General features: G+C 38.3%; 1 protein-coding gene across 1 annotated transcript in view; it reads right to left on the bottom strand.

Annotated features, from left to right (window-relative positions):
• RELN (reelin) overlaps positions 1–20,658 on the bottom strand; it is a 535,267-nt gene that overhangs the window by 65,067 nt on the left and 449,542 nt on the right. The window contains exons 37-45 of the mRNA XM_047850601.1: positions 19,899–19,983; positions 18,877–19,059; positions 15,824–15,995; positions 15,623–15,725; positions 12,760–12,989; positions 6,681–6,901; positions 3,902–4,049; positions 1,377–1,635; positions 268–517 (exon numbers count right to left, since the gene is read on the bottom strand). Coding sequence (XP_047706557.1) covers positions 268–517; positions 1,377–1,635; positions 3,902–4,049; positions 6,681–6,901; positions 12,760–12,989; positions 15,623–15,725; positions 15,824–15,995; positions 18,877–19,059; positions 19,899–19,983 — 1,651 coding nt within the window. The remainder of the gene's footprint in view (positions 1–267; positions 518–1,376; positions 1,636–3,901; positions 4,050–6,680; positions 6,902–12,759; positions 12,990–15,622; positions 15,726–15,823; positions 15,996–18,876; positions 19,060–19,898; positions 19,984–20,658) is intronic.

Raw genomic sequence — 20,658 nt, 5'->3', positions numbered from 1 at the left:
GGAAAGAAGACAGTAACCAGACTAATCTAAAGCCCTATGAATTAAAACCTATGCAAATGCAAATTTATGTGTAAATCCTATGGCTTATTCTGGCATTCTCTATGTGATGAGAGTTCTAATTCTGCAAATCTGATCGTACGAGAAAATCCTGGATTTTCCAACAAGAGATAAATTAGGGGTTATTATCTCTCTCTCTCTCTCTCTCTCTCTCTCTCTCTCTACCTGGAAATGGGGTAATGTTCCTCTACCCGGAAATGGAATTTTTACCGTAACAGGAGTCTGTGACTGAGCAGGAGGCAGCGAAATCTATCTGCAGGAATGAATCCTCATTCACAGCAATGTCTGTGGTGACCACATAGCGGGTGCTGGCCTTTTCAATGAAGACTAGGGCATCTCCGGTAGAGCCACACACAGGCATCTTGGTGCCTCCTGGGTGAAGCAGCCATTTCCTACTATCCAGGGTTGTGAAATCATCCTCCAAGACTGTATTACCAGAAATATTTCCTCCAATAAGAATCTGAAATGTGTTTTCAAGAAAACAAATTTTTAATATGGTTTCAAGAGACGAGAAGAGTTCAGTCTTTTTGTTTGTTTTTATCTGTCAGATTGCTCAAAACTGGCATCATACAGCAAGCATACTGTTTGGGGCCTTTCAGAATGCTTTTGTTTATGTGGTCTGCTTGCCCATCTGGCAAGAAGCTACAGAAAACAAATTGAAGTATTGACAAAACCATTCACAGCCTTCATGGGCCAAATTGTGCCTTTGGAAACTACATGCACCCAAGCTGGGAAAGCAAAAGTTGGCTTACATGTGATTATTTTCCATGTGAAATTTCTATTTAAGGACAGTTGTATCCTAAAGCATTTCAGTTCCAATTTTTTGCATGGATTCTATCATTTGTTAACAGGTTCTTTGAGATCTATTTGATACGCATTTTATTATGTATGAAGATCGTTTAGAAGTGTCCATGAGGCTGTTAGGAATATTTACTTATTTCTTCTTCAAAGGCTAGGAACGAGGATTTGTAAACTACTGCATGTGGTACCAGTGCTAATTTGCACATTTTCCTTTTCAGAGAATTATAACCTTGCATCACACTTGATAAAGTCCCTCTACCCATATGGCAGAATTCTCTATGAGCAGGACCTGGGCCTTCTGTTGTGTTGCTGGTTTTTATAGGCTCAGGCAATTGAAGGAAAAGAGAAGGAAAGGAAGCTAACTGCCATATCTAATCCAGCTGTATGCCCTTGGGCAAGTCATTCAATTGTTGGTCCTGGGCTTCCTCTACTGAGCGAGGGGGCCGGACTGGATGCTTTGTAGGCCACATGCAGCTCAAGTGCCAAACATTACAATAGTTAATCCTGAGTGGACTGACCTGGTCGATAACCCAGGGACTGTAGAAGTGCCCATTTTCAGATGGTTGCCACCAGCGGAGGCGAGTAGAAGTGGAACGGGCCTTCAAGGGTATCTCCAGGGCAATGTACCTGCCCACGTTGCTGGAGTTGCTGAAAAGGAACTCTTGAAGGAGGCTCCATGAGAGGCCGCCATTGAGTGAATACTGTAGAAGCACGGGTTGGCTCCTGGGGTCAGGAACACCTTTACCACATCCCAGCCTCATGAAGAACTGCACGAATCTGACATGAGTAAAGGTTACTGTAGATTTTTTCACTTCAGTGAGAAATGCACACTATTAACATAAGACAAGCACACAGGGTAATACGGGGAAGTGCACGGTTTTAAAGAATATGATGATTTAACAAGTGTCTAAAGCAATCATTTCAAATCCCAATTTTCCTTGTTAATGTAAGAGAGTTAATGAAATGAAAAAAAGGCAATTCTGTACTCAAGTTTATATTTTGTACCCTTCCACAGAGGAGAGTCTGAGGGAACTGAGCATTCCCCAATCCTGTTGCTACTCTATAAGATGGGAGGGGTCCAAAGCCTCTTCAAGTTTGGGAGTGTGTATTGCTATCTATTTAAGACAAATTTGTCCTTAGTATCTGAAGCTGGAAGAATGCTATGAATGTAGTTTATGCCGTCAATTGGCGAAATCATCCATTTTCAGGTCTTACCAGTTTTTCAGATCTCATGTTATTGGTTTTGGGGAGACACATTTAAATTCAGCAGTTGTAGTACCTCTTTGTGAAAGACCAGGCATCTTTTGGAAGAGGTGTGTTGAGCCTGGGCCTCTTTTCTATCTTTTGTGCCAGGGGCAGGAAAGTGAGTGTGGGGTGGTGGTAATAGTGGGCTGTGCCAGCCTCTGACTATTGCTGGGTCTAGGATGGATGAGACTGGCCATCGAGAATCATGGCGGCCAGCCAGTGGCAGCCTTTCCAACTGGCAGGGAGGTGGACAGAGTGGCAGCAACCAGCTGGGGTGCCAAGGAAAACTAGCTCACATGTTATCTTTGGCAGGCAAGCGGCTGGTGCCTGGTCTGGTCGCTATGCTAGCTGGTAATGCAGAATAAATTTCGTGTGTAACCCAACACATACACCCAATTATGTATGCATGTCAAACACAGGCAGCATATTGGGGCTCATAATGAAAGTTATCAGTTCCATATATAAAACCATGCATTCTTCATGGGTTCCTCCCCTCCCCCATCTCCATTAACTGGGCACTCATTTATCTCATAACCCCAAGAAAATTGGGATTTTACATGGAGCATTTTGAGGTCAATATATGCAAATCCCACACAGCATGCTACTGAGATGAGATAAATAATGGAGCTTTTTAACACTGGATTAATGAAAAAAAATACATAGTGCCTAGTGACGTTTAGAACTATAAAAACAATAACGATTTACAGAAAAAAGCCTTTTAGCCTATTGTCTATTGTATTGGGAAATGTTTATATTAATTTAGTTATGGACAAATCTATGTCAGAATTATTTTGGAAAGATCTAATAATTTCTAAATTAGAGAACTTGGCTGCTAATGATAAATCTGAAATAAAAAGCATCAAATTAAACCATATGCATTAAAATAGGATGAAGATAAATAAAATCTTGCTTTCTATAATAGTAAGATTATCTCACAGAATTGTATTTTTATGAGGCATGCTCAAATTTATAATTCAATAAAATAAAAGATTTAGGTGAAAGAGAAGGATAAATATGTTGAGATACATTTTAAGATTCTCTGAAATGTTCTGAAAAACAAAAACACGACTTCTTTGTTCACTTGCAAAAAATAGGTCAGGGTTCCATTTTACACATGTTAAGTTGTCTTCTTTATTTTCCTGGCTAAGTTTTTGGCTCGTCAAGTGATCAAGGGATATACATCTTGACAGGACATAATCCTCTGAGCCAGTTTAAAATGTTTGTTTCTCAGTGGCTGTGCTCAAGTCAGAAAACGAGTACCTAGAAAGCAGGAGCAAATCACTGGAAAGAAAGGCTTACAAAGAATAAGGCTACACTTCAAATATTTTTTACTTAAACTGCTAATGGATATAAAATCAATTGTGAATAATTGGAGGATGCATGGTATTTCAGTTAAGCTTTTACTAAGCATGGTGTAGATAATTTTCCACGTAGTCCAAGTGCTCATGAAAAGTATTCTCTAGAAGGTGGATAAAAAAGATGCAACATTATTTTCTGGAAGTGAAAGGAAGTTAAACATTGTCATTTCCTAGTCACTGTCTTATAACCATCACTGTCTTGATATTAACTTTTGTCTGTTTAGCTATGTTTCATTTCTGATCTAGTTTATTTTGCAAAGCTCTCTGTTTTAGAATAGAAATTATGTACATCATGTCTTAATGGAGTCTTAGATAAGACAGCAGCTCAGCATGTCCCATGGATAGCCTTGCCCTTCACATGTCTGCTTTTTTCTGATGTACTTATGTTCTGTTACTGTCTATCACAATGTGGTTTCTCAATAGCATCCCAAAATGTTTACCTAGCATGTGATAAATCCAGATCTCGTGTTGTCAACATGCGCAAGCCATCTTCATTGAAAAAGAGGTTGTTTCCACTGGAAAGGATTCCACACTTCCGAGATGGCTTTCCACCACTCATTAATAAGAATCTATCAGATTCTAGCTGACCTGAAAAAAAAAAGCAGTAAATGTGATTTACCTATGACCGCAAATATAAGCATATTCTTTTTTAAAGGACAAGGGCCTTATGTAGTTTTGAAATACAAAGTCATAAATATCGAAGTCATAGATTTTGGGATAAGAGGTCTCTTCAGCAGTTTAGCTTGTGTGAATTGTTTAAACTTAGCTGGATAATTTAAAGGTCTACATGATAGAAGGGGGAAGAAGGCTTTTTCTGAGTATCTATGGTCTAGCCAGATGGGTCCTTCCTTTCTGCTCTTCTATGCTGCAGAAAATGACACTGGCTGGTCAGAGAGTGATTCTGGCCAAAAGTAAGAGCATAATGTGCTTTTCCACTGGCTTTTTGATTGTATCTTTGCTACTCTGAGGACAGTATCAGGCAGGTGTTATAAAATATTTTTAAAAAACACAGTTTTAATGGGAGACATTACAGAGTAATTTAATATTTTGTAAATACTGTCCTTATAAATCTCTTTGGATACTTACCTTAGATCTAGAGAATTTTTTGATTGTGGTAAAATGCACACAACACAAAATTTATCTCTTCCAATATTTTATTATTATTTAAAAATTTTTAATGTTTTTTTAAGAGAGAGAGAGAGAGAGAGAGAGACAAAGCATGAGGGGGGAGGGGCAGAGAGAGACAGAGAGAGACAGAGAGACAGAGAGCCAGAGAGCCAGAGACACAGAATCTGAAATAGGCTCCAGGCTCTGAACTGTCAGCACAGAGACCAATGCAGGGCTCGAACTCACAGACCATGAGATCATGACCTTAACTGACTGAGCCACCCAGGCCCCCTTATTAATTTTAATATTTATTTATTTTTGAGAGAGAGAGAGAGAGAGCGAGCATAAGTGGGGGAGGGGCAGAGAGAAAGGGAGACACAGAATCCTAAGCAGGCTCCAGGCTCTGAGCTGTCAGCACAGAGACTGATGCGGGGCTCAAACCCACAAATCATGAGATCATGACCTGAGCTTGAAGTTGGATACTTAACCCACTGAGACACCCAGGCTTCCCTCCAACATTTTAAAAGCAAACAACTCCATGGCATTTAGTACATTCACATTCACATTGTGCAACCATCACCACCACCTAGCTCCAGAACTTTTTCATTGCCCATAAAGAAAACCTTATACCCATTAAGCAGTCATTCCCCACCTCCCCTTCATCCAGCCCTTGCCAATCACTAATCTGCCTTTTGTCTCTATGGATTTGACTATCCTGGAGGTTTCACATTAATGAAGTCATATGATTTGTGGCCTTTTGTGTCTGACTTCTTTCACTTGGCATAATGTTTTCAAGGTTCATCCATGTTGTAGCATCCATCAGTGTTTCATTCCTTTTTATGGCTGCATCATACTTCATCGTATTGATATACCTAATATACCTAATATTAAAATGTACTTTAAAACCATAATTATAACAATTTTATAAGCAACTTGGGGAAAAGAAAAAAAAGCTTTTAATCTCACTACTCTACAACACATAGCCATGACATTAGTTCAAGACGTTCTCTTAGAATATTTTTCCGTTGTTTTATCAGAGTATATCTCACATGGATATAATTAATTGTGAATAATTTCAATCGTTATATGAGTATAACATTATCATCATGTTATATCCTTTTTTTCTACGTTATAACATTACCATCATACATAATGACATTAGATTCTAGGTATAAAACCAAGGTACAGAAAGCAATGAGAGGCTGCTTGTTGAGTTGATGACAAACAATGACAGGAATTTACATTTCTGGAAACTTGTTCCCTCTACCCAAGATTAACCCTCTAGAGACATTTTTTCTTTCTTTTTCTTTTTTTTTTTTAAATATATAATTTATGGTCAAATTGGCTAACATACGGTGCGTAAATTGTGCTCTTGGTTTTTGGGGTAGATTCTCGTGGTTCATCGCTTACATATAACATCCAGTGGGGAAACATTTTCTTTTTTTTTTTTTTTTTTTTTTTTTTAAATTTTTTTTTTTCAACGTTTATTTATTTTTGGGACAGAGAGAGACAGAGCATGAACAGGGGAGGGGCAGAGAGAGAGAGGGAGACAAGATTGGAAACAGGCTCCAGGCTCTGAGCCATCAGCCCAGAGCCCGACGCGGGGCTCGAACTCACGGACCATGAGATCGTGACCTGGCTGAAGTCGGACGCTTAACCGACTGCGCCACCCAGGCGCCCCATGGGAAACATTTTCTAAAATTATCATTAATCATAAATTACATGTGATAGAAAAAGTGGTGAAAATAGCTTTAGTTTTCTCAATCATGGTCTTGTTCATTCTCACTGACCATTGTTTCAAAAAAAGAACCTTATACATTTCAGAACTAACTGAAGGCATGGGTGGTCTCAATTGTAAAGATAAATAATGAAATATTAAAGTGGAACTTAATGATTACTTTTATTGTTTTTAAGTTGGCTTCATGCCCAGTGTGGGTCCCAATGCAGGGCTTGAACTCACAACCATGAGATCAAGACCTGAGCTGAGATCAAGAGTTGGATGCTTAACCCACTGAGCCACCCAGGTGCCTCAATGATCACTTCTTTTAATTACCTGCATTTAATATGTAAGTTCTTTTCCAAAGCTACATAGAACTTATTTTAAGTGATTACCTTCAAAATCATCTTTGAGAAAATCAGGATTTTTGGTGCTTATTTTACAAGTTGGACCTGAGTAGCCGGGATCACATATACACTTGGTTCCATTGATACAACTCCCATGTCCGTTACACATCTCTTCACATTGGGGACCAATATAGACATTGTCAATGGCCCATGTCACGGGCTGAGAGCCAGCAGGGTAAAATCCTTGGTACCATCTGAAACGCACAGATCTGGAAAAGAGGTACAAGTCTTTTAAAATGGAATGAACAGAACAGTACGCTTTCAAAGTAAGTACATCTGATCAATGAGCAGTGGGCAGTTACCACCTCTGCACCACAATCAAGAAGTAGAAAAAACGAGTTGACATTTCAAGAACACAAACTCTATTCCTCAATCTCCAGGATTTTGCCAATTATGTTCCTATTTCCTGTAAGCCCTTCCCAATCCTATCACTGGGTCGAATTCCAACTGACCTTCCACCTTTTTCAATATTGACTTCTTTGGTGAAGCTGTCTCCACCCTATCTGTCTACACTCTGCATAACTAATTTTTTTTAGTAAACTGAGGTAAAATTCACATAATATAAAAGTAACCATTAGCCATTTTAAGCATATAACCTGGTGACAGCACATGCACAGTGTGAGCTAACCACCACCTCTATGGAGTTCCAAGACATTTTCATCACCCCAAAAGGAAACCCTATGCCTATTCGGTAGTCACTGTCCATACCACCCTACTCCCAGCTCCTGACAACCATTAATCTCCTTTTTCTCCATATGGATTTACCTATACTAGATATCTTACATAAATGAAATCATACAATATGTGACCTCTAGTGTCTGGCTTTGTTCTTATAGCATAATGTTTCTGAAGTTCACCCAGGTTGTAGCAAGTATCAGATTTCATTCCTTTTTATGGCTGAATAATATTCCATTGTATGGGTATACCAACTTTCTTTGTCCATTCATCAGCTGATGGACATCTGTTTGTTTCTACCTTTTGACTATTGTGAACTGTGCTTCTATGAACATTTGTGTACAAGCATTTGCTCGAATACCTGTTTTCAATTCTTTTGGGTAGAATGATAGAATTGCTGGGTCATATGGGAAATAACTAGTCCTTTACTTTCTCTCTCTGCCATATTTTTGACAGAATTTCCATTATTATAGTTATCCCAGCTGGAGATATTTAAAAGTGTACCTATTTCCCCTATTAATTTTGAGCTCCTAGAGGCCAATGCCTATGCCTCTTTCTTCTTTGACTCTTTTGTGGTGCCCAGTACAGTGTTTCATATACACTATATGTTGTTTGTCATTTGTTGTGAAGAGCCTCAAGAGCCAGACTGAGGTTTTTGGATTTTATCCTATTGGTAACAGAGAACTGCATAAGATTATTTAATTTAATTTTTAATTTTTTAAATGTTTATTTATTTTTGAGAAAGAGACAGAGTGCGAGCAGGGGAGGGGCAGGGAGAGAGGGAGACACAGAATCTGAAGCAGTCTCCAGGCTCTGAGCTGTCAGCACAGAGCCTAATGTGGGGCTTGAACTCACAAACTGTGAGATCATGACCTGAGCTATAGTTGGATGCTTAACTGACTGAGGCACCCAGGTACCCGCACAAGATTATTTTAAAGAGAGGAGTGACAAAATCAAATTTGTTTGGTTAGATGCCTCTTATTACTTTTTTTATTATTATTTTAAAGATTTTCTTTTTTATTTTTTTAAATGTTTATTTATATATTAAACAATTTTTTAAAAAATTTTTTTATTTTTTGAGAGAGAGTGTGAGTGGGGAAGGGGCAGAGAGAGAGAGGGAGAAACAAAACCCGAAGTAGGCTCCAGGCTCTGAGCTGTCAACACAGAGCCCGATGTGGGTCTCGAACCCACAAGCTGTAAGATCATGACCTGAGCCGAAGTCAGACGCTCAACTGACTAAGCCACCCAGGCACCCCTTTATTTATTTTTGAGAGAGAGAGTGAGCAGAGGAGCAGAGAGAGAGAGAGAATGAACAGGGGAGGGGCAGAGAGAGAGGGACAGAGGATTCAAAGCAGGCTCTCTGCTGACCGCAGAAAGCCCAATGTGGGCCAGAACTCACAAACCTTGAGATCATGACCTAAGCTGAAGTCAGATGCTTAACCAACTGAGCCACCCAGGTGCCCCATCTTAATTTCTTTTTAAATCAAAGATAATTTTCTCTTTTATTTGTAAGTAAATTGTGCTATCACAATTGTTGTGCTATCACATTGTTGATGATAAGTTAGCTTCTTGGAAATAACCTACATATTTAGGTAGCAGTCGAGAAATAGTTTAGTATTTCATTATACACAAAACTCAGTTCAAAGAAGACGGGTTTGCTTTTGAGGGCATGGCTACAGACATGGCATACACACTCATTTTTGTACCCTGTGAATTCGTCCCATTTCCAGTTATCATAGAAACCAAATTCAGAATTAAATAAGGAGAAACAGAAATTAGAAGTCAATTTTAGAAGTATTTATAAGGCTTCTAAAGTTTAGCAGATAGTAAAGCAGATGGAGTCAAGTTCCCACATATAATTTTAACCCTAATTTCATTGTTTATATCAAGACTCCCACTATATGGAGCTGCTCCCAAAATGCCAGTTCATAATTACATTTTATTTTAAAATACTTGTCAGAGTTTAGTCTTGGCAAGAAGCACTTTCTACCCTTTGAACTTTCAGACTGCTGAGCTGAGGGAAATGGCTAGAGTTTTCCTTTGAACAAAAGCCTACACGGATTTTTTTGAACTTCTTATTTATTCAAATGTTCTGAATACAAATGAACCACCTTGGTTGGATATTTATTATTGTTCACCTGCCTTGACACGGAAACTGCAAGCACTATGATAAATGGGCTGAAGGGTCTGGTTCCACTGTGGTTCCCTTCTGCTGAAATCTTATTTTGAAAATTTCTCACTGCCACCCTCCCTGATGAATGTCAGCGTCTGTTCTCCCAAGCCAGTGGTATTCAAAAGGACCTGTTTTTTAAACGTAAACTTAAAATTGCAAGCATACAACAGTGCTTTCATTAAATGGGGGTTTTGGTTGACTCATTATGAAAGTGTGTAAAGCAAAAGCAATTAGGAAGTTTTAACCACAAAAAGACTCTAGACAAAAAGGACACAAAGGTGATGTGAACAAAACTCAATGAAAGCTCAGTACTTCATGCTTCAAATGTGAACGGACTGTATGTGGAGGCAAAAATGGTCATTTCTGCACCTGAAAACATTTCATATACTTTTTGGGTACCTGGTGCCTAGTAAGGTGCACAGAAAGGGGTCATTTAAATATGGGTTATAAATATATATTTTAGCATCTAGCTTGTGCTGTCACTATGTACCATGTTGAATACAAACCAAGGAATGGTTCACTGAGTTGGAGAAAATTTAACTTTTGCCTTCCAGCAATTCATGCCTGTGTGGGTTTTAAGAAGGGTGCTAATTCTTTTACTGAAACATGGACTACACAACACTATGAAGGCAAAATCTTCTCTTTGCAAGAAATGGTTGAAGGCAATTTGAAAGGTAGGTTTAAACCATTCTGAGAGTGGGCAGGCCTCTTCAACAGATATACTTTTTTTTTATGGAAATAAAAATGACACGGAGTACAAATAGCATGATGGTCTAAGTTCTGTACCTTTAAAATTGGAGGAGGTATATTTTAAACTGATACCCCAAACCAATAGGTGAAAATATATACATTTCTCTTGTTCAAATTATATTGCCTTGTAATTTCTCTTGCTCAGATTTCCAAATTGTATTTCCCTATGCATCAACACAGCCCAATGGACATTACCAATGGTAAGTTTGGTGATTTCCATGACACTGGGGCACTGTCCTGTGACTTTACTGCATGCTTCTTTAAAGAGGATTATTTCCATGTGGGAACTTGCTGAAACAAGTCTCAGTTGTTAAAAAAATTTAGCTCAAGGCCTACAACTTATCTTCAGGGTTGTTTCCTAGTTAATCCAATTCTTAGCTGAGAACAGGAGGAAATTAGAGGTCCATTAATGAGAAAGCCTGGTGGGGTGCGTGATTGGCTCAGTTGGTTAAGCGTCCAACTCTTGATTTTGGCTCAGGTCATGATCTCACAGTTTATAAGTTTGAGCCCCACATAGGGCTCCATGCTGTCAGTGAGGAGATTCTCATGGCATTTTCTCTCTTCCTTCTCTCTCTGCCCCTTCTCCACTTGTGTGCATGCGCGCGCTCTCTCTCTCAAAATAACAAACTTAAAAAAAAAAGAGAGAGAGAGAGAGAGAGAGAGAAAGCTTGGGGCTGTCAACAATACCATAACGGTTAAGGTTTTGGTCATAGGTGTCTGTGTGATTGGCCAGTAGGCCTTTTCTCTGCCTATGCTAACTACATGGAGTTTTGACAGCTAGGCTTCTGTTCCATAGCTTAGCTTTCTGGCTGTAGATGAGTGACTCAGATTTTCTTTCCCAGAAATATGGAATTAAGAGCTCCAGCACATGAGAACTGTGATTTGCTGAGTGAGAGTAAAGTCAGCATGATAAAAATGGGGGTCCACACTCCTTTTGCTGAGGTCCTCACACTTTCTAGGTGGGGTCCATGCAACTTCCCCAGTATGCTTCCAGTAAGCTCTTCTACTTTTTGGTAAGCCTCTTTATATTTCCTGCAACATATAATCTTAAATAATACAACTGATTTTGGCTGAAAAGTTTTTCCTGAGCTATTTCTCCCTGCCCTATTCTTCTACACACAATCCTCCCACCGTCCACAATGGCAGCTTTCTGGTTGTGCTGGCTGAACTGTTAGCTCTATCTTCTTGAGGACATTTTGCTTAGTAACGCCTTTTTTTTTTTTTTTTGTTTTTTTAAACAGTTGGGATTTTCCATTGGGATAATATCCTGGTGTAATAGCAAGAATTACCAAATGATGTACTTGAAAGCACAAAATATTCAAGTCCTTAGCAGTCAAATTATAAAAATTATGCTGATGATATGATGAGAAGCAAATGGATTTATGTTCAAAGAGAATGCAGACATGTGAAAATTCACTTTCACCCTTTTGGAAAAGTACTAGGTATTAGTAGTTTTGCTTGAAGACCCAAGCCTTCTAATTACGCTGAGTTTCACATTGGGAATGTAAATCTATTTCCATCTTGAAAGTATATTAGTACTTTCTTCTTTTCTTGACATCCCCTGAAAGAATGAGTTCTTTCTTCTGAGAGAAAAGACAAATTCAGAGGCAGCCTGCTTTGTTGACTTCCTCTCTTTGTTCACTTGTATTATTAGTTTTATATTTTGAACCATACTTTTTCATTTCATTTCTATTAGAATTGAAGTCCTTTATCTCCAAATAGCTTTCAACAGAAGAGTCAAATATATGTAACAAGAATGCTGAGAGAGGTTGAAAAAGCAGAAATGCCTGGGGCGCGGGGTGGGGGAGAGAGTGGAGCAGTTTTTTTTTTAATGAGACATCTAGATTTTCTGTGGGGTTCCATCCTCCAGCTGTGCCCTCTCCCTACACAAGGGACACAGGTAGATGTCTGAAAGTCATAAAATTCTTTTTTTTTAAACGTTTATTAATTTTTGAGAGAGACAGAGCACAAGCTGGGCATGGGCACAGAGAGAGGGAGACACAGAATCCAAAGCAGGCTCAGCTGTTGGCACAGAGCCTGATGCGGGGCTTGAACTCGTGAACTGTGAAATGATGACCTGAGTTGAAGTCAGACACTTAACCGACTGAGCCACCCTGGCGCCCTGAAAGTCATAAAATTCTAACTGCATTTATATTGGGAGGTGGGGCAGGAGGGGGGAGAATTACATTAGGAGAGAATCGTATTTCTGTTGCTTCTTAAGTGATCTAATAAAGACCCATGGGGATACAAACCACTACAGGGTGGAGTCCATGGAGCGCTCTTTTAAATCTATCCTCAAACTAGAAGTGAGTAGTGTCAGCTCAGTGTCCTATGTTTTGAACATCCAGTGATCTGCTGAAGCAGAGAATGAGGAAGAAACGTAAGCTGGAAGATGCCCCTGACAAAGTGGCAAGTCAAGGATGACATCAGCGAGAAAACCGTCCAATGAGAAAAGTGTGGTGTCCTCACCCACAGAGGTGCAGCTTCCCGAAGTGCACGACCTCCCTCCTCCAGCCCTGGGTGGTCCCCGCGTAGTAGGTACTGCTCGGGTGGTGCTCGGTGGAGCACAGGGAGCTGACGTGGCTGCTGCTGTGGTAGCACAGGGGGAGTAGCAGGTGCCAGGTCGCCCCAAAGTCCCTTGAAAATTCCAGTCTGACCGGATCAGCAGATGAGCTATCAGTGGAGCAGCCAACATTGATCTTGGGGAAGAAGAAAAAAAATCATACAAATTACTTCGGAGCAACAAGCCTTGAAATGATTCACCACTTCATTATTTTCTCGAGAGTCCATTTTCCTGGGAACTGTCTTGTTGAAATATTTAACACTCTAAAATTCTGTTTTGCCTAACTGAGTAATATCATATATTACCTTCAAATAATAATTTTTTCATAAAGAACCTCAAAGGACCTCATAAAAATTTTATTTTCCCTCATTTTATAAAAAGCTAGGAAGTGGGGAAGGCAGAGTGTGGCAAAGAGTCCAAATTTTACCTCTGGCCTACTTTCATAGCCAAGCCAAGCAAGTCGTAATGAAAAGACCATTTCCTTATTTCTAACCACTAGCTGTTTGTTTATTTATTTATTTTTTCAGTCTGCTAAATAGGAAGAGCTTCTTTTTAAAAAAAAATTTTTTTTTAAATGTTTATTTTTGACAGAGAGAGACAGAGCATGAGCAGGGGACGGGCAGAGAGAGAGGGAGACACGGAATCCGAAGCAGGCTCCAGGCTCTGTGCTGACAGCACAGAGCCTGACGCAGGGCTTGAACTCACAAACTGCGAGATCATGACCTGAGCCGAAGTCGGACGCTCAACCAACTGAGCCATCCAGGAGACCTGGAAGAGCTTCTGTTTTCCTTCTTGTGACACCTTACAAATAACCCCCCAAGTTTTGCATGTGAAGAAACTTTAATATGTATTCAATATTAAAACAAAACAAAATATAATTACTGTCACCATTTCCCTGGCACAGGGAGAGTGTTTCTCAGAAAGATCCTCTTAATCATTAGGTAAATAACCACTTCATTCCTTTTCCCACGCTTTCAAGTGAATAAACTAAAACTTAATTAAATAAATGCATATAATTCTTTCTATGAAATTTTCCCCTCTTGCAATTGAGATTAATATTTTCTTGCTGTTGTAGCAACTGGATATATTTATAATTTTTGTTGTTGAACTTACTCCTTGTGCCTTTTGATGAGTAAACTATCAACATTTGATAAACTTTTCAACTACAGGCATTTGTTTCTACCTAGATCCTTTTGATAACAGAACAGGGCCACAGGCACTACTTTTTATTAACATTTAAGCATCAATTTAGAAAATATAATAGTTATTTAAGTAACTTAAAATAGAATTAGAAAATAAAACAAAGTTTAAAATAGATACAGAATAATTTCTCCACGAAGGCATCATTTGGTCTCTGAACTTTTGAGAGGCAAAAGAGAAATCTAATTTAGAGGCTACAGATAGTTAATCTAAAACAAATATTCAATGGGAATGCAAGCTGGTGCAGCCACTCTGGAAAACAGCATGGAGTTTCCTCAAAAAACTAAACATAGAACTACCCTACGACCCAGCGATTGCACTACTAGGCATTTATCCACGGGATACAGCTGTGCTGTTTCAAAGGGACACATGCACCCATGTTTATAGTAGCACTATCAACAATAGCCAAAGTGTGGAAAGAGCCCTAATGTCCATCGATGGATGAATGGATAAAGAAGATGTGGTATATATATACAATGGAGTATTACTCGGCAATCAAAAAGAATGAATCTGGCCATTTACAACTATGTGGATGGAACTGGAGGGTATAATGCTAAGTGAAATGAGTCAGTCAGAGAGAGACAAAAATCATATGACTTCACTCATATGAGGACTTTAAGAGGCAAAACAGATGAACATAAGGGAAGGGAAACAAAAATAATATAAAAACAGGGAGGGGGACAAAACAGAAGACACTCATACATATGGAGAGCAAACTGAGGGTTACTGGAGGGGCTGTGGGAGGGGGGATGGACTAAATGGGTAAGAGGCACTAAGGAATCTACTCCTTAAATCATTGGTGCACTATATGCTAACTAATTTGGATGTAAATTTAAAAAAATAAAAAATAAAATTAAAAATATAAAAAAATTTAAAGACCCATATGAAAAAAAATAAAAAATAAAACAAATATTCACAATTTTGTTGATGCAATTAGGCACTATTTTATGTCTTCCCAAAGGCTGATATAGACCTCAGCTACGAAACAAGCACCTCTGAAAGTTAATGATATTGAATGCTGGCACAGCACACCCTTGCTTCTGCTGATTTTATCTAAGTCTTCAAAACACATAAAAGTTTTCTTTTATACATTATTAATTTGCTCTCCTCAAAATTGTAAGGGGTCCATGAATATTAATGAAATACACAAAAATTATAAAAATAGTGTGGTGTTAAAATTCACGGCACCATGATACACATCATAGAAATGTGCTGGCAGGGTATAATGGTCATTATGTTGACTGGGTCTTAAACACATAAAAACCGTGAAAACAATAACACAAGATTAGCATGGCTCTTTTCATTTTTAAAATGTTTAAAATAATTTATTTCAACAACTTCCCATTGTAGTAGGTGGGAGACTATGATAAAGGACAAAAATTCAGAAGTAAGCCTTAGTAGGACAATTGGTTCTGCTAATAAAAATGAATTGTGATGTAAAACCTTTTTTGGTCCTTGCACAAAAATGGGAAGTTATAATGCATGAAATTATCTGAGATTTTCCTTCGCTTTCCTGGCTTTTGTTCAAGATACAACTGAAAGCATTTCTGATAGAACAGAGTCAAGTACCTCAAACTGGATGATGGTGTTCTCATTCACATCCAGGTCACGAGTGGTAATGGAATGCTCACCAACTTCATTTGAAACAAATACCATAGCTGAATCTTCCTCACTGTTATATAAGAAAACCAGAAATCCATTAGGGCAAAAGTTCATCATGATTTGTGTACAGCAGTGGTTTTATTTTTGGCATCTCAATTAAAGACTTACGGGGCTCCTTTCGAAGAATATGGGCAATAAAGACCAATGTTACCACCGGGATAGAAAAACCAATTGTCTTCTCTGGGTCCAAAGTCAAATGTATCCAGAAGCATCAGAGGGTTGTTTAGATTATTCCCATCAATAATGAAGTCGTCAACAATCCAGATTTCTTCTTTTTTACCTAAGGCATTTTTGGGTTAAAAAAAGGTTTTTCAATGGTACAAATCAGAGACATATTTTTGCTCAAGGGAAGAAAGTAAAGGATAGAAGGCAATCAGTGACAACAGGTTAGATATAGGCCTTCCAGAAAAAGAAACAGAAACTATATAACAGTGTACCTACAGTGGTTCAAGTAGGAGAAAAAATTAAGTTTTCAGTCATATTAAATTGACATAGCATGGAACAGCCTCACTGATTTCAGGAAGCTGAGACAAACAGTTTGTGAAAGTGTGCTGCCTTCCAGTTACAGTGGTGCTAACAACCCCCCCGCCCAACCCCCAAGAATGGGATTTGAGTTATGTTTTCACGGTTCAGTGGAATCTGTAAGATATCTAAATCTGTGAAGATGGGCGATCAAGCCTGTGGATTGTAAACTGAGGTACACTAGTCTATCCAAGGAGAAACTCATGACCTTTTATTTTATTTATTTATTTATTTATTTATTTATTTAATTTTTTAAATATTTACTTATTTTTGAGATAGAGAGTGCCAACAGGGGAGGGGCAGAGAGAGAGGGAGAGAGAGAGAATCCCAAGTAGGCTCTGCTCTGACAGCAGTGAGCCCGATGTGGGGTTTGAACTCATGAACTATGAGATCATGACCTGAGCCAAAGTCGGTCGCTCAACTGACTGAGCCACTCAAGTGCCCCAACTAATGAGCTTTTAGAGTCAACCCATGACTTAGCATCATGCTTTGGTCAGGTCAAAGGACTGTGGTCACTAAAACATTGGCCTAATGCATAATTTTATTTCATTGTTAAAAACTACACAGAAGAGGGGCGCCTATGTGGCTCAGCTGGTTGATTGTCTGCCTCTTGATTTTGGCTCAGGTCATGATCCCAGAGTTGTGGGATCGAGCCCCATGTTGGGCTCTGCACTGCAGAGCGTAGAGCCTGCTTGAGATTCCCTCTCTCCTTCCAACCCTCTTCCGTGCGCTCTCTCTCAAATAAAAATTAAAAAAAAAAAAAGACAAAGAAGAAAATACCCTGTGTTATATACATTTTTTTCTTAACACTTTTCAAAAGTTTTATGTTTATTTGAAGTGACATGGGAATGTACAGAAAACCAGTAAAATCACTACTTAGGCTGTCATAGAATTTGATTCAGAAGCATAGGCTGGGTGTTTAAAGAAATTACTGAGTAGATAAGAAGGGCAAACCCAGGCTGCTTTTGCAAAGCACTGTTTGGACTGAAGGAAACAAGGAGATAAGACCATGCCAACCAGAAACATCAGGATTCTGCAAGGTTGCTTCCTCACTGATTTTTACTTTTACTACAGTTCTTAAAAATAAAATAAAATAAAATAAAATAAAATAAAATAAAATAAAAGCATCTAGAGGGGCACCTCGGTGGCTCAGTCAATTAAGCGTCCGACTTCGGCTCAGGTCATGATCTCACAGTTCATGAGTTTGAGCCCGGCATCGGGCTCTGTGCCGACAGCTCAGAGCCTGCAGCCTGCTTCAGATTCTGTGTCCCCCTCTCTCTCTGCCCTTTCCTGGCTCATGCTCTGTCTCCCTCTGTCTCTCAAAAATAAATAAAAAGTTTAAAAAATCCATAAAAACAAAGAATCTAGAAATAGGAGCCTGTATTTTTAAATGAAGTCACATGTGTCTCTCTAAATCTATCACTGTTCTAATTCAAGTAGTCTTCTCTTTTCTTGTTTTGGAAGCATTTGGTGAAAACAGTGAAGAAAAATCAGGTAATGAGAGACTTAAATACAGAGAACAAACTGAAGGTTGCTGGAGGGGCAGGTTGGAGGGGGTGGCTTAAATGGGTGACAAGCATTAAGGAAGGCACTTTTCAGGATGAGCAGTGGGTGTCACACTTAAGAGATGAATCACTGGGTTCTATTCCTGAAGCCAAGACTACACTGTATGTTAACTAACTTGAAAATATTTAAAAAATAAAAATAATAATCAGGTAAGCATTCTAATCATACCATGAAGACAATGATCCTTTGGACTGTGAAACTCCCACATTTTTTTCTTTTTCTTTTCTTTCTTTCTTTCTTTCTTTCTTTCTTTCTTTCTTTCTTTCTTTCTTTCCACTTTTATTTGGTGATTTTAAAAGATTATTTTTACTGTTCATAATAAGTTACATTTTTCTTTGGTTTATGAGTTATAAAGTAAATATTCAGGTTAAATTTTAGAGACAGCAGTACAGTTTTCTTATCCATTTCTGTGTTACCTCTGCAAAGAATCTGCTTAATGTGATATCTCCATGCTTACTCAGGCCATTATATGCATGATTTGGTAGAGTCTGGTCCTTTATAATCAGCAGTTAATAGAAATATTGGAACCAATAAAACATTACAAATTTGTAAAATCATTTTCTGTAACCATTTGAAAATGCTATTAAATTATACATTCACTTTAACTTATCACTGAAGCGAGTGTATGTGATAAGAATATTTTATCTAAGCCACTATCTGCTTGGTGTAAGTCCCTCTGTTTTTGTCATGGTATTTTGCTACAATGTTGTTCTATCTCACTACTGAAATGCCACATTCAGAAGAACTATGTATTCCTAAGTGAATTTAGCAAGAATGTAGTTATAGTTGATAAGTGGCTAATGATAATGCTGAATTATTTTTTAAAAACCTTAGCTCTGTAAGAGGCTTTTGCTATATTTACATTAGCAAGAGAACTTATGAGTCAAGTACAAAGAGGTGATAAAGATATATAAAGTTAAATATTCATTGAGACGCCTCAAAAGGGAAGCATGCAAAATGTGTGTTACGGACAACTAAACCACTCAGTTGACAAACACTCCCTCCACATCTTAGAAACACACGTTAAAAGGTCACAGTCAGTTTTGATCATAGGAGAACATGGGCATTCTTACCATTATTATAAGGCTGCCAGAGTCTGAATCTTGTAGCGTTGGTTTGGGCAGTATATGGCAAGGGGACATTAATGAAAAGTATGTTTGTTGTTTGAGGGAAGTAAAATTCATCCATTAGGAGCCAAGTGATTCCCCCATTGATGGAGAATTGTAATAGAATAGAGTGAGACCTCTCTGGGGTACCTAAAAAGAAGATACCACAGGCATAAAACATATTGTGATAAAAATGGGGAAGTGGTATGTTCTAAGAGACTATTCTTCGGGCATTGATGCATAAGCTGACCTGTATTTGCATAGAGGCTTTATAGTCCAAATGCTTGGGAGGCAGCTTAAAGCTATGACAGGTGGGGCTTTCTGTATGAATGTATCTCAAAATGCACACCAGATCTTAGATTTTCACATGACAGTATCTCTCTCTTTCTCAGATATGAACACATTTCTTTCTATATTTCAGTTAGGAAATATTACATAAGAAAATTTTGATTCTACAGGCATCGCAATTTTACAAAAGGTCAAATGTTTAAATCTTAGGATACAAGCAAAAATCAACTTGAAAGTTTATTATATCCAAATGGCATTATTTGTCGAGAAAATGGTTTAGTTAATATGAAAGGTCATAGTGGCAAAGAGCTGTCTCTTTTGGGTTCACATCTGTCAAAGAAAATCCAAAATTTCCATAAGTTAAAATTTTAAAACATAAAATCCTTACACCTAGGAAGTGGTGGTGGAAAAAAGACTCAGGGACATGATGATAAATTTACCATAGAACTAGCATGATTACTTACTACACCTATATAAAATTATTGCAAAATCAGTAGTTACCTTACCCTTATATTAAGATGAACTTAGATTATAGAAGCGCATTTGTGAATGTTTATTTACTCAAGTTTATGTTAGTTCTTCCATGTAAGAGAATCTATGGGCCTCAAATCCATTTTTTCTTTGTGGGGGAGTAATTGTGCAAGGTAAGAGGGAGTTCTTCTGAAGGGAAATAATGAATTCTACCCATAGAAATAGCTTACCTTTTGCTATAAACCTAAGTGAAAACTGGACATACATAGTATTGGTACAGTCGAGATCTCTTGAAATAAACATCCTCAGTCCTTCCTGAAAACAACAACATATATGTTAAGCAACTTTATTTCATCTGCAAAATTATTTTCCTTTGACTTTTAAACACTTAACTTGTATTAACTAAGTAATAGATACATATAAGTAATGATCAAGAAGCAATGTTTGGTCCAGTTCAAAAGGAAAAATTGATGATTTTCCCTTTCTTGAGGCTCTCATGTCCTATGATTGCATAACACAATTTCATTGTCTCAACTCTAAACCACGCTTTGCTGTGACTTTTATGAAAAGCAGTGCAAAAATGATAGCATTACATATCTACAGGCCTTTTTAAAAAAGTTGCCTCCTTTGACCACAGCATGCCATGAGAGGAGTAATGAGGAATCAGACGGAAATTCTCTGCCAAGTGAGCCTGCTGGAAGTTGGGAATTAATAGGTAACTTTTACAGTGTTCCAAGGAGTCTCAGGAACTTACTACTCCTTTGTGCATGCTGACAGCCCTGGGAGGCTCTCATTCAGGCTGACACAACACCCTCCAGTTGGTCAAGTTAAATAAGGCATAACTAAGCAAGTCCCCATGCTTCGGCTGTAACTGTTCATGCAGAGAAGCCAAAGAAGAAAGAAAGCGATCACATTAGCTTTGGTAATTTTTTCTGCTAATTAACTATTTCTGGTTGCCTGGGATTGACAGCTCCATAGCTTGTTTTCTCC

Source organism: Prionailurus viverrinus, chromosome A2 (assembly GCF_022837055.1).
Source record: "Prionailurus viverrinus isolate Anna chromosome A2, UM_Priviv_1.0, whole genome shotgun sequence".
Lineage (NCBI taxonomy): Eukaryota > Metazoa > Chordata > Mammalia > Carnivora > Felidae > Prionailurus > Prionailurus viverrinus.
Note: the sequence above shows the minus strand (reverse complement) of the source record. Positions and strands in the feature narration are given on the sequence as shown.